General features: G+C 59.6%; 3 protein-coding genes across 4 annotated transcripts; 1 reads left to right on the plus strand and 2 right to left on the minus strand.

Moving 5' to 3' along the window:
• Positions 1-249: 249 nt before the first annotated feature.
• On the plus strand, positions 250-1,681 carry TLX2 (T cell leukemia homeobox 2). Its single transcript, XM_058278009.1, has 3 exons — positions 250-684; positions 1,124-1,361; positions 1,465-1,681. Exons 1-3 carry the CDS (start codon positions 285-287, stop codon positions 1,679-1,681), a joined length of 855 nt encoding a protein of 284 aa, XP_058133992.1. The 5' UTR covers positions 250-284.
• Positions 1,682-3,164: 1,483 nt separating this feature from the next.
• DQX1 (DEAQ-box RNA dependent ATPase 1) lies at positions 3,165-9,763 on the minus strand. The gene is made up of 12 exons (XM_004464347.3): positions 9,688-9,763; positions 9,085-9,336; positions 8,664-8,857; positions 7,887-8,271; positions 7,317-7,550; positions 7,121-7,220; positions 6,857-7,015; positions 6,585-6,776; positions 4,748-4,867; positions 4,380-4,570; positions 3,862-4,052; positions 3,165-3,640 (listed from the first exon to the last, which is right to left on the minus strand). The coding sequence occupies exons 2-12, from the start codon at positions 9,316-9,318 to the stop codon at positions 3,484-3,486; spliced, it is 2,157 nt and encodes a 718-aa protein (XP_004464404.1). The 5' UTR covers positions 9,319-9,336; positions 9,688-9,763; the 3' UTR covers positions 3,165-3,483.
• Positions 9,764-10,239: 476 nt separating this feature from the next.
• AUP1 (AUP1 lipid droplet regulating VLDL assembly factor) lies at positions 10,240-13,381 on the minus strand. 2 transcript variants are annotated; one of them, XM_004464349.4, is made up of 12 exons: positions 13,109-13,381; positions 12,891-13,028; positions 12,661-12,811; positions 12,301-12,485; positions 11,972-12,044; positions 11,803-11,876; positions 11,486-11,552; positions 11,300-11,402; positions 11,052-11,171; positions 10,831-10,946; positions 10,526-10,644; positions 10,240-10,420 (listed from the first exon to the last, which is right to left on the minus strand). In XM_004464349.4, the coding sequence occupies exons 1-12, from the start codon at positions 13,156-13,158 to the stop codon at positions 10,384-10,386; spliced, it is 1,233 nt and encodes a 410-aa protein (XP_004464406.1). In that variant the 5' UTR covers positions 13,159-13,381; the 3' UTR covers positions 10,240-10,383. The 2 variants fall into 2 exon arrangements, with proteins under 2 accessions (XP_004464406.1, XP_071065036.1); XM_071208935.1 differs by lacking the exon at positions 10,240-10,420 and having other exon boundaries at positions 10,569-10,703; positions 13,109-13,366.

A 13,381-nucleotide genomic window follows, 5' to 3' on the forward strand; every position in this document is an offset into this window, starting at 1 on the left:
GCGCCCCAGAACCTCCAGCAAGGGCGCTCCTGGGGCCCCGGACGGCCACGCTCCCCCGGGATGCGAGTTCCCGCGCGGACGCTGGGCTGCGGCCGGCTCGGGCGCGGCTGCTCGCGGTGCCCCGGGATGCTGCTGTACCGGGGGCCCCGGCGCCCCGCCGCCGCCGCCAGCCCCGCGGGCCCCTGAGGCCGCCGCCCGGAGCGCGCCGCCGCCCGGCTCTCGGAGCTGCCCGGGGTGCGGTCTCCCGCCGCCAAACCTCCTGCCGACCCCCCTGGCCCCGACCCATGGAGCCGGCGGTGCTGGCCCCGCATAACCTCGCGCACCACGAGCCAATCAGCTTCGGCATCGACCAGATCCTGAGCGGCCCCGAGCCTCCGGGGGGCGGCCTAGGCCCGGCACGCGCGGGCCCGGGCCATGGGGACAGTGCGGCGTTCTCGGGTGGATTCCACGGCGCCTCGGGCTACGGCTCCACGGGCTCGCTGGCCCCGCTGCCCGGCAGCTCCGGCGTGGGTCCCGGCGGCGTGATCCGGGTCCCCGCGCACCGCCCGCTGCCCGTGCCACCGCCCGCGGGGAGCGCGCCTGCCGTGCCTGGGCCCTCGGGCTTGGGCGGCGCCGGGGGCCTTGCCGGACTCACCTTTCCCTGGATGGACAACGGCCGCCGCTTCGCCAAGGACCGGCTCACGGGTGAGGTTGCCCGGCCCTTCCGGCCTCAGGCCCCGCGTTGACCCGCGTCCTCATCTCCAGTTCTTCTGCTCCCAATGCAAAGCGCCCCTTTCATACCTCCTCCCGGATCATTCTAGATTTCCTCCCCCAACTCGTATCTCTTGTTCCCGCCGCTGAGAGGCGACGGGGAGGGAGTCGCCGTCGGTGCCCGTGGCCCTCTCTGCAGCCACACGGTCCACTCCGCGGGAAGTTATAGGGGATGTCTCCCCCTTACCCAAAGGGGGGAGGGAGGCGTTCTTTTGAGGCCAAGTCTCCTCTATGGTCCTGCACTGATGCGGGCCGAGCTTGGGGCCCGGGTAAGGATGCGGTGCGGGAGCTCTGCAGCCCGAGCAGCCGCGCGCTCTTAGCGGCCCCCGGGGCACCCCGCAAACCCTGCCCTGGTCCTTCGTCCTCCCCGTAGCCGCGCTCTCGCCCTTCTCCGGGACGCGCCGCATAGGCCACCCCTACCAAAACCGGACCCCCCCGAAGCGGAAGAAGCCGCGCACGTCCTTCTCGCGCTCGCAGGTGCTGGAGCTGGAGCGGCGCTTCCTGCGCCAGAAGTACCTGGCCTCGGCCGAGAGGGCGGCGCTGGCCAAGGCCCTGCGCATGACGGACGCCCAGGTCAAGACGTGGTTCCAGAACCGGCGCACCAAGTGGCGGTGAGGCGCGCGGCGGGGAGGACCCGCGGGCTGGGCTGAGGGGCCCGCAGGCGCGGGAGGGGCGCGGGCCCGCCTCGCTGACCCCGCGCCTCTGCCCGCCCAGGCGCCAGACAGCCGAGGAGCGCGAGGCCGAGAGGCACCGCGCCGGCCGCCTGCTCCTGCACCTGCAGCAAGACGCGCTCCCGCGGCCGCTGCGGCCGCCGCTGCCCCCGGACCCGCTGTGTCTGCACAACTCGTCGCTCTTCGCGCTGCAGAACCTGCAGCCCTGGGCCGAGGACAACAAGGTGGCCTCCGTGTCCGGGCTCGCCTCGGTGGTGTGAACAACGCGCGGGGCCCGGGTCGGCGCAGCGCGCGCTGCCAGCGCCCCTGGCTTCGCGGCAGGCCTTGGAGGCTGTCGTCGAGGGCGCCTCAGGCCCCGCAGGACCCCCGGCCCACTCGACGTTGCCCTGCCCGGCGTCGGCTCTCTCCACCCTTTCCCGCCAGTTTTCACCGCGGCTGGGGCGCGTGGGATGGAACCTGCGGCCCTGCAGGATGGGGGCCAATGAGGCGTGGGGAGGGGGCGGGCTGGCCTCCCGCGGGGGGGCGCTGCCCCGCAGAGGGACTCGGGGTCCTGTGGGGCGCTGGGGGTTTGCGAGCCAGGGCGTTGGAGGAGGTGCGGGGAGGGGGCAGCGGGAGCCTGCGCTGGCCGGGGCTGTGCCAGAGCGGCCCCGCAAGGAGGACTCACCCGGCGACAGCGGAGTAACCCAGCGAATGTCGGAGCGGGAGGGTCTGACTGTGACAGGAACCAGAGGGTTGCCCGCGCTGGGCACCTCATCCCTCAACTGTAAAATAATCGCCAAGGATTCCTTCTGGCAACAACACTGACTTTGAGCCTCATGTTGTCCGTGTGTGTTCAGTCTGCTGACCTTGTCTTAAGCGTCCCCACACGGGGGTGGGCAGATACTTATACACCCGGAAGAGAGAGGAAGTCTAGGAAGACCAAGCTGGCTCTGGTGTCCCACGGGGACGGATCGGGGAGAGGAGGAAACCAGTGGACAAAGTCAACGGCCTGGGAGTTAGGGTGAGCAGAATTTGGTGAATAATTTGGAAGGATCAAACTTAAGAAGAGTCAAAGATAATTCCAAGGTGGGAGATGTGGAGGACGAGGAAGTGGATGGTGAAGGGAAATTGGGAAGATTGGAACAAGATTATTTCTGTGGGCAAAACTCAGTCCCAGGCCTGGAGAGCCCAAGTTATGAGAAAGTTCTTTTGGGGGAAGGCTGGTTGACATGTGCATGGAGGTGGACACAGAGGGGAAGATGAGAACTGTTCCAAAGGGGAGAACCCTGAGGAGGAAAGCAAGATTCCAAAGGCCAAACTTTCCTTTCCACCAAATTCTACGCATTTATAATTTGCAAGATGCTGAAGGATACCAAAGTTAAGGTGCAAGGTTAGAAAAGGGACATGAGTACCCGCTTGAAAGAAAGGAAGGCACGATGTCCCTGAGGTTGTTAAAAAGCCTTCCGCTTGTCGGTGGGCGAGGGGAAGCTTGCTGATGGGGAGTTGAGAGAGGGGATAGTTGCAATAGCTTTCGGATTTAAAAAGGCAGATTTAAGATGTATGAGGACAAAAGAGAAGATTTTTGTCTGATTTCTCTACCATCCTCAGTCTTCCTTCCCTAGAGGCTGGAGCAGTGTGACAGAGGGAATTGAGTTGTAGGCAGGGCCAGAGGCCAATTGTAGTCAAACTACTCTGCTTTGTGCTAGTGACAGCAGCATCGTCAAAGCACAAGGCTTGACCAGAGACAGGAACCAGGCAAAAGGCTGAAGGGATTGCCTCAGTGTCTTTCATGTAGTGTCATCTCTGATTCACAGACTTCATACATGGTGCTACAGAACCAAATTCAAATTTGGTGTCACAGAATAATCTTCTGAAGATCAGAAGAGTGCACCAGGGGGGATTTAGCATACATTGGGGGTAGGAGAGTCTTACCCAAAGTAGACTGTGGCTTACCTTATCACCTCCCCTCCCAACCCACCATTTCTTATGACTCAGGTTCCAGGCTTTACATTTGACCCTAAACCTTGGGCTAGCTTTGTACCGGCCTGATGGAGGCTCTAACAATGAGGTGAGATGAGGCAGGTTACTGCAGGACACAGCCATCTCCAAGCTCCCGGGTGGGAGAGGGTTCACTCTCTGCTGCAGAATCTGTCATTTCTTTCCTCAGCTGGTTCAGAAGGTCTCTGCTCTCACTCGGAGGCAAGTTACTCAGGAAGTACGGGGGGGCCAACTCCACCAGCCTGACAGCGAGAGTCACAATTAGATGATCTGCTCTTATAAAGCCGACTCTCAAACTGCTCACCGCTCCTTGCGCAAACCCGCTCCCCTCAAATCATATCTTACTACAAACCACTAAGATTCCTTCCTCTTCTTAAGGTTCTCTAACACTCCCCCACCCCCAGCCCTAATTTTGGCCCCAAGGAGAGAAATGGATTGGTCGGAGGGGTACCAGGGAACTCACATCTGTGGTTGGATCTCAGAAACAATGGAAAGGCAGTTGTCTTTGGAAATGGAGAAATTGTGGTAAAGCACCCAGGGTGGGGGTCTGGCCGGGGCTCGGCGGCTTCGGTAGCAGCAGTTTGGGGACAGCTGGGCCACATGCTTGTGGGTTAGGAGCAGGTAATTTCCAGTCCCGTCTGTGTCTCGGGCCACCTCATTGAAAGACAGAGATTGAATGAATAAATGGGAGGGAGGAGGCAGACTGTCAGAAAAAGAGAAGGGGCCTGAGAAAGAACTAGAAAGGGTGGTGAGAGTATCAAAAGGAAAATGCATGACCTCTAGGTGTTGAGTGGTCTCTACCATACTATCTGGCTTTCTTTATAACTTTCTGTACCCTAAAGCCTCAAAGGAAATTTCCCTCCTGGTCCCAAAGAATGCTATATGTGACCGCCCGGACCCCAGTTTCAGAGATGCATACCAATATTTGCTCCCTCTGTCTCCGTGCCTTTTGTCACCCTCGCCCCAACCCTTGCCTCTAACCTTGAGGAAGAATCCTGACACCAGTGCTTTCTGAAGGTCTCTGCGGTTCCGCTCAGAACCAAAAGCTGGTTGGGACAAGGGAAGTTCAATTTGCTGCATGAGATCGAGGAGCTCTCCACGCAGTTTACGGGCATGACACAACGCCGCCCGGTTTAGACCCCGAGCCTGGCACCAAGCCTCATCTTCCCCATCTAGAAAAGGAAAGGAAGCAGCTACAGCTGAAGTCCTTGAGACCCCAGAAAGAAACTGGCCCTTGCCCACAGGGCCTCCTTTATCTTGGGCACGCAGGTCTGTCGGCTGGCTGCCCACTATTTCCCATCTTTGGGAAATCCGAGATTCCAGAAGAGGGTGCCGAGCTGGTCACTCACTCTGTATAAAAGCTTCATACACCTGGATCAGAGAGCTGTGGTCACCGTCGGGGTGCTCCAGGGCCCGGCGCAGAGCAACTTCTTTTGCACAGAGTGGAGGACAGGTAAACCCAGGGGCAGCTGGAGGCAGAAGAGAGGAAGCTCTTTTGGGGAAATGAGACAGGATTGTACAGTGTTTTGAGAGGTGGAACTCTGAAAAGGTAGAAGGATCGTTTGGGGAACTTGGGAACTTCATTCAAAAGACATTGGTCACTACTAGATGCCATTACTAGATACTGAGGATAACTAAATGAGAGATCGTCTCTGCCTTCGTGGAGCTTAGAGTCTGGTGGGAGAGACAAGTAAGTGAACTTGATAAGCAAAAGCGCCTTGTGTATATGGTACTCTGGAAACAAAGAGGTGGGGGGCCTAATTCAGGCTTTGGGTGGTGGGGAGGAAGGTGATGTGGGAAATAAAATTGAGGACCCTTGGGCCCATATTTGAAGATTTGCCGGGGGGAAAGGGGAGCATATTCTAGATGGAGGGAAGAGCGTGGCCCAGAAGTTAACAGCCTGGCCGGGTCTGGATGGAGGGACTGGCTCATGGCAGAGCAGCGGGAGAGGAAGCTGGACAGAGAGATGTGGGCTGGGTGTGCTGTGCAGAGGAGTTCACGTTCTGGCTCCAGATACAGAATCGCTGTTGAAGAAGTTTTTACCCCAGGGAGCTTTACGTGTTTGAAAAAGTTCATGTGACTAGTTCGGAGGCCACTGAAGGAAGCCAGCTGAGCAGGGAGGCGGCCCTAAGGTTGGCACTGGCAGTGAGCGTGGAGAGGAGCAGACGGCCCTAAAACCCAGCTAGGAGACGACAGTGGAGCAAGCTGACTAGGCATGAGTATGGAATGGAAGTGGGGAGACGATGGTGTTACCCCAAGCTGAGAATCCAGAGGGAAAGGTGGGGAGGGGTGGTTTAAGGGAGCTGAGTTCAGGGCTGGGTGCACTGACTTGAGGAACGATGGGCGACTCTGATGGAAACGTCCGTGAGAAGTTAGATGTAGGAATCTAAGATGCCGAAGAATGGTATTGGCAGGGAGCTACAAAGTTTGGCGTTTTAAGTACCAAGGTGGTAGTTCACATCATGCGTGTGGGTGAACTTGCTCAGGGGGTGCAGGGAGTGAGAAGACTAAAGGGGCAGGGGGACAACCCTGAGGACCAATCCACAGTGGGAAAGCGGAGGATGACGCGCCCAAGGAGAAGTGAGGGAATGGCCAGAGGTAGGGTGAAAACCACAGAGAGCGTGTCACGGAGGCTCAGGGAGGGGGAGGCTTCAGCGGGGAGGGGGTGGCTTCAGGGGGGAGGGTTGGCTTCAGGGGGGAGGGAGTGGCTTCAGGGGGGAGGGGGAGGTTTCAGGGGGAGGGGGTGGCTTCAGTGGGGAGGGGGCGGCTTCAGCGGGGAGGGGAGGCAGGACTCTCAAGTGTCAAAACAAGGTCACGAAGCATAAGGGCTCATAAGCATCCACTGGATCAGGCACCTGGAAGGTCACTGGGGATCCTAAAGCAATTCCAGTGGTGTCGTGGGGCCTGAAGCTGGGATGCAGTGAGCGAGCAATGCGTTAGAGGGAGAAGGACAGAAATAACGCTGTGAGCGGGAGTGCCGCGCTGAGAAAGGGGTGTGGATCAGTTTTAAGTAACAGATGGGGGAGACGTCAGCATGTTGAAGGGCAGGAACCAGCAGAGAGGAAGGGCTAAAGTGATTGAGCCTGGCTCTTCCGGCGCGGTGACGGTGACGGGTGGGAAACAGAACACCAGCACCCCAAGGGGAAGGCCTGAAGTGGCCGCGCGGGCCAGGCAGGCGGTTTATACCGGTGAGCATGGCCGCCAGGGTGAGCATCTCGTCCACACAGCCAAACTCGCATGAGGCCAGCAGGGCTTTGGCCAGCTCAGGAGGCAGGGGGAACTCGGAGAGGACGATGCCCAGGTCCGACAGGTCCCCGTCATCGTCCAGGGCTGCCAGGTAGTCTAGGTCTTCCAGGGCCTGCATCAGGGCTTCGGGAGCTGGAGAGGAAAGGGGGCTGCCAGGGCCTGAGGCCTCGGAGCCCGGAGGTGCGGGGAGGTCCCGGCGGAGGGGGGCTCACCAGGCCGGTCCAGGAAGCGGCACTCCCCGGGGTCTGCGATCTGTCTCCGCTTGAGCAGGAGAACCAGGGGGCTCAGGTTCTCCTCACACAGCCTGGGGCGGGGCAGCGGGGGGGCCTCCAGGTCTAGGAAGGACTTAGGGTACAGGCGGAGGCAGGATCCTGCGGGGAGAAAGTCCTGGGAAGGAAAACGGCCGTAGATTTCTCAGGCCTGGCCCCTTGGCCACACGTGCCGCGTTCCGTCTCCACGAGGGCGGATGCCCTTACCTGGCGGGGACCCTCTTGCGCGCAGTCGTCTTGCCTCTGCCTGGCACTTGCTGATTGGCCTCAAGACTTGGGATTCCGCTCGGATCTGAGGGCTGTACACCTGTCACCCGCACCCCCCCGACCAAGCCCGAGACAGGTCAGAGCGGGCCCTTTCTATCCTGACCCCCAGGCCCCCATCTCTCCGTCTCCCACTCACACTTCGCAGCTCCAGCCCTGAGTCGATGACGTGTCGGACGGCAGGGAGGGAGAAGCAGAAGTCAGCCAGCCAGTGAGTGACCACGACCTTACGGCCTCCTGGGTCCAGGTTCTCGTACACAGCCTGAACGGCCGGACCACAGCCTGGGTGAAGGGGCAGCACCCGTGGGGGAGGCCCTTGGGGAGCCAGGGGCCCCGCTTCCCTGGACAAGGATTCACAGCACTGGGAAATTTCCTGAGGAGAAGGGTGGGGCATTAAGACCATGACTTCTCACCTTTTTGGGTGACAGACCCCCTTAGAAAAACGGAAGGAATCGGTGGCCCCTTCCCTTCCCCCTAAAAAAATGCACACTCCTAGAATTGGGGGTGTTATGGTTTCAGGGGTTCACGGAACTGCAATCTTTGCAGTAGATGGTGGGAGATCTTTGTACCCTGAGATCCTTGCGTTTGCTCTGAAGACCCCAACAGAGTAAACACTGCAACTGCGCGGTTCATACTAAGCAGTGCTCCCTTCTCCCAGGACAGGGCGGCGAGCACACCAGCGTCCTCCCTGGCAGTCCATTTCCTTTACCTCCTCACTAGGCAGGTACACTAGCACGTCGCCTGGAGCCTCCTCCCGGCACAAGTCCAGCACGGCCCGGCAGGCGGCTTTCACTCGGTCAGTGGGCACAGTGTCGCTGTAGATGGGCATGGGGCTGCCCCCAGGCTCTCTGGGGACACGCACAAGAGGGGCATTGCCCCAAAAGCCTTGGAGCTTGGGTTCAAGGGCGGGATCAGTGACCACAACTACTCTGCGGTCCCCCGGGAGGTTTCCCAGCTTGGCGTCTCGCAGCAGCCCCTGGAGCAAGTCAGAGGCCACTGACCGCTCCTGGGCCTCGTCCAGCACCAGCACGCTCCAGGCTCCTGTGCCCCGGGTCGAGGCCACCTCCTGCAGGAGCAGCCTGTCCCAGCAGAACCTGCGCACATTGGTAGCAGGCAGAGGAGTCAGTGTGGACACCGGCCAGCCCCCAGAGCCCGGTAGAGCTTCTGCCCAGGGGACTTAGAGCCTTTAATACTGAGGGTCAGAGAAAGAGCCTGTGACTGGCTTCCTGTGCCCGTGGACCCATAGCTGTCACCCCACAACCCCACTGGGGACACTGTACTCCAGCTGGGAGTACTTTAGTGATGAGGGTGAGGTTGAGTGTCCGAGGTCTCTGGGTGGAGTAAAAGGGCTCAGTTCAGCAGGTGCTTGGCACGGGACTGCCGGCGAGCTGGGCTGGGGGAGGGGACGGTGAGATGCCAGAAGGCCGGGCTTGCTTGTGCAGGGTACATGGAATGAGACCGGGGCCAGGCCTGCGGGAGGCCCCACCTGAGCAGGGTGTCCGGCCCCGTGCAGTCCTCCTGGGGGATGCTGTATCCAATCTCATGGCCCAAGGTCAGGTCCATCTCATCAGCAACCCGCAGAGCCAGTCTCTGGGCTGCCAGAGGGTAGGGCTGAGTGACAGTTACCTGGCCCTTCTGGAACCCCCTGGCCAATGCAAACTCTGCACACCACTGAGGGATCTGAGGGTAGGGTCGGGAAGGAGAGTTAGAGGGGCCACGGAGGTATGGCTAACTTCAGCTCCCGTTATCTGGGGAGGCCCCTGGTTCTTATCAGCCACCCTGGGGCCAAGCCAACCCATGTCCCCTTGCCCACCTCTCCTAAGGCCCGAGGCAGCTCAGCCCCCATGCCCAGGGGAGGGATATTTCCCTGGTCCCTCCTTTTGTTCACTTCCAAAATCTTCCCCGACCTGGGTGCTCTTGCCGGCGCCAGGCTCCCCGGACACCAGCACCACTCCGCTGGGGCTACTCTCCAACTGCTCCAAGAAGACAAAGCGAGAAGCCCAGATGGGCAAGGCTCGGCGCTGCTCAAGCAGCTCGTAGTACCGGGAAGAGAAGGGGAGCCCATCAAAAGGGTTCACAGCCAGTTCAGACTCCCCGGGGCCTGGGCCGGACTCTTCTGCCGCTGGCGGCTGAGCAGCCATGGTAGCTGCCGGCGGGACCTGCAGAAGGCAGTTGTATTTGGTGGCTAACACCTCTACCCGCACTGGCCCTGATTCCTCATCTCTACCCCCAGGTGATCATGCCCTGGGGTCCTCCGTCCTGTTCAGACTCCTGGTCTGCCAGGAAATGGTGCTGGATGTTTGAATCTCCAAGTAAGGGACTATCAAAAGTGGACTATTACCCTGTAGCCAGGCAGTAAAAATCGTGCGACTACTGCAGAAATCCTCAAGGGCAGCAGGACTTAAGAGTCTTGACAGCTGTGGGAAGGTCCCTAGGGAAAATGACTAAAGGATATGGGTAGGGGAAGTAGGAATTGGGGCAGCTGGGCCACGGGGATCCTGGATTCAAACCTGCTTGCAGCTCTGAGACGTGTCAGGATGGCAGACGGTTCCAGACCCACCCAGGCAGTCACCACCTGCCCTGACTCTCGGGAAGTACAAAGGTAAATGCTGGCTCCACCCCCGGACTCCTCTCAAGCACGAATCCTAAAGTCCAGTTTTGGGGTGGGGCCATTTGCTCCACCTTATTTAACCTAGCAAGGAGCCTATGGAAAACAGGCTCCAGCGCCCACGCAGAGCAGGTGTGAACCCTGTGGGAGACAGCAGATACTTTGCGCTAGTGAAAGGCACCCTGGGACTTGGAGTTTTGCAGCTGTCTCACTCCCCATCCCCACACAAACCAGGGCCCAACAAACACCCGGGCTGGGTCCAGTTGCTGCTGGGTCTCCAGGTCAGTTACACTTCCTTAATTTCACTCATCTCCTGGCAGTGAGGAGGTGACTTCAGTCAGTTCCATTTTGATTACGTTCCACAAACTCATAAGCAGACCTTCACCCCACACTGCCCACTAAGGGAAAAGGAACTGCTCAGGGCGCATTTGACACTCAAAGAAACAAAGAGACCTTAAGTGAAAACCCTGAATTTATTGTGATATTGGGGGAGCCCCGTCCCTCAACACTGCCCAGCCAGCCGGCCAGGCGTGCGTTGGGTGAGGGCTGCCCCCAGGCTCCGTCCTGCGGTTCTGGGTGCCATCCTGTTCCTCTGAGCTCAGTCAGCCTCCTGGGCCTGTCTTTCTGTGAATCTCCTGTGGGGGAGAGAGAAATGACATTGTGTGGGCTTTGCCATCTTAACTCGGCAGTTCCCTTCTTGAACCTGCCCCTTCCTACCCATTGTCCTCTGTATCCCTCACCTTCTTGCATATTCATAGAGTGCCTGCTTGCGCTCCTGCAAGCTCTCCTGCCGGGCCCAGGAGGACTTGGCAAATGTTAGGACTGTGGGCTGAGGGGTCACCGGGCCAGAGCTGGGGAACTGAGGTGATCACAATGTCAGAGGGCTTGCGAAGTCATCATCATTAAACACGCGAGTGCCTACTTTGCAAGAGAGGCACCGTGCTAGGGTCTCAGGAGCAAAAAAGAGACATCAGGGCTAGAAGTATGTAGACTGCCGCTCCCCCACCCCCAGCCTCAGAGAGGACCCTCATTCCCTGGGTCTTACCTTGGCGGCAGAGGCTGTGGGAAGGGAATGGGCACCCTCAGTGATGTCTTCAGGCATGAAGGCTACAGCCCCCTCAAGCAGATTGGTGATGGTCAAATCTACACACCCTGTCCTGGCTGGGGAGAAGATAGAAGAGTCTGTTCCCTGTTCATCTTCTCCACTCACAACCCACTTTTCTTCTCTCTGCCTCTTTTCTTATGTGAGGCTACCCTCTTCCATACCCAGGTCTCTCTGGATGACACCCAGTGGCACATGGGGCAAAACTTCTTTGACTCTCTGAGCCAGAGTTGCCAGTTGCACATCAGGAGAAGGGCCAGGGGAGGGAGGGAAAGAAGACTGAACTGCAAAAGATAAACCAGAAATACGGTGAGCGGACAACTAGGAGAGGCTGACTAGCATAGGAATAGGGTAGAAATTACAATATGCTCAAAAAAACAACAACAAAAACCTTTGTGTATAGACCACACACCTGATTGGGGGCGTAATCTGGGGTGTCTTTGTCGCTTCATGTGCTCGGCTTTGTCTGCTGGAGTGAGCCGTGTTGCTGTCTGGCCCAAATCCTTTGCCACCAGCTAGGAGAATTGGAAGGTTGAAAGTGTCAGTACCTGAGGCCTCAAGCTTTCCTCCCCCTGCCCCAAAGGAGAAATCCTACCACCTGCTGTACACGGAGGGCAAACGCCTCGTTCCCCTCCCCCAGCTGGCGATGAACAGGACGGAGCCACCTGTGAAAACAAAACCAATCCGGGGCCATGTTGGGGGCATCTGGAGCAAGGCTGTCATCTCCTCCCTACTCTTGGTACCCCTTTCTGTGGAACAGTGGTGGCGAGGGTGGGGAATAGCAAATACTTCGTGTTCCTCTGTGGTGGAACCTTGATATTAAGAGATCTGCAAACGGACAGGGCAGAGCCAGCTACATCCTTGACCTTGAGGTGAGCTTCTCCCCAGCCACCAAAAAGTGAGGACAGTTAATACCTTACTTGATACACCGTGAAAGGGACGAAAAGTGACCACAGCAGTTCTGAGACCCAGGAGGCATCTGACACGGTCTGAGGGGAGGGTATGAAGTGAGGCCTAAGCCAGGGCCATGGGTGGGAAACATCCCCTCCAAGCCCCAGAGGTTTTTGGTCCAACACACACTCACCACAGAGACCAGGGGTCTCTGAACTTGCAGGCTGAGAGGCTGTACCACATCCTGGATAGAAAACGGCCAGGAACTAGGAGAGGAAGGAAAGAGGAGGATGGGAGTTCAGCTTGCCCAGTCAACAGCCCAGACCTCACTTAAAAGAGAAAACCGTCAAAACATATGGCTAGGTAAGTGGTGTGTAAGAGGATTAAGGAGAAAGAAGCAAAATCGGACAGAAAGGAAGTTAACTAGGGATGATGGGCAGGGCTGAAGGAGGTCATGAAAACCCAAGGGCCCCCAAATCTGACCACCTACCTAGGTGGAGCCCAATTCCTGTGCTCACCCACCTGAATCGCAGGAGTCCTTCCCGGCCATTGGTGGCCTCCTCCTCAGGGAATAGCAGCAGAGGGGTGGGGGGAACCCTCGTGGAAGCACAGAATCTCTTGAGTGACTCCACCAACTCCCCCTGCCCATCCATCTCCATGAAGCCCCGAGACCAGCACACAAAACTGGGGGGACTATTGAGCAGAGGCTGGGAACGGGGAGGAAAGCAAGAGTGGAGGGAAATGAGAAACACTGACAAGTGGGGTAGAGAAACGGGGTGAGGGGTAAAGGTATCTCGCCATCCCCGGTGGAAACCAGAGGCGGGCTTGCAGCTGGGCCCCAGGGCACCCCCCCGCGGCGCCCGCTCCAGTCCTCCCACTCACGGTGCTACAGCTGGTGAGCAGGTTAACTATGTTGTGGTCGAAAGGCGTCACGTGGTTGGAGATGAGGACCCTGACGCGGGGATCCCGGAGGCCGGGGTCCTCCTGCCGGGCCACGAGCCCCAGCACCGCACACATGGTCCGCACCACGAACCTGGGGACGCAGGTGGCGGTGACGGCGCGGTCCCGGGCCGGACCCAGCCCTGACCCTCCCCGAGCGCCCGGGTCCGAACCTGCGGAGGACGCTGTCCGGCAGAGCGCAGCTGACCAGGAAGACGTGGATGCCGAGGAAGAGGCGCAGGACGAGGAGGCAGAACCCGACGGGCGCGTAGAGCAGCAGCGCGAGGAGCAGGAAGCCGTCGCCCGGGAGCCTGGGGGCGGGAGGCGGGGTGAGCGGGCGTCGAAGGCCGGGAGGACGCGGGGGCCGGCCCCTTCCCGCCGGGGCGCTTACCGGTGCGAGTCGAAGAGCCGCTCCGGCCCCGGCGCCGGGGGAGGCTCCATCCCCGCTGCCTTACGAGGGCCCGGGCGCCGCCGCCATCTTCGCGCCCGGTCGCAGGAGCTCTTGGGAAGGCGGAGCCTTTGGGCCTCCGCCCAGGGTGCCGGGACCCAAACTCTGAGAGAGGCGCCCCGGAAGGGCTAGCGGTCCCAGCATGCCCCGCGGCCTCTTAGGCCACCTCAGACCTCGCGTCCCGTGGGGACCACAGTTCCCGGCATTCGCGGGGTG

This window comes from Dasypus novemcinctus, chromosome 17 (genome assembly GCF_030445035.2).
Source record: "Dasypus novemcinctus isolate mDasNov1 chromosome 17, mDasNov1.1.hap2, whole genome shotgun sequence".
Taxonomy (NCBI): domain Eukaryota; kingdom Metazoa; phylum Chordata; class Mammalia; order Cingulata; family Dasypodidae; genus Dasypus; species Dasypus novemcinctus.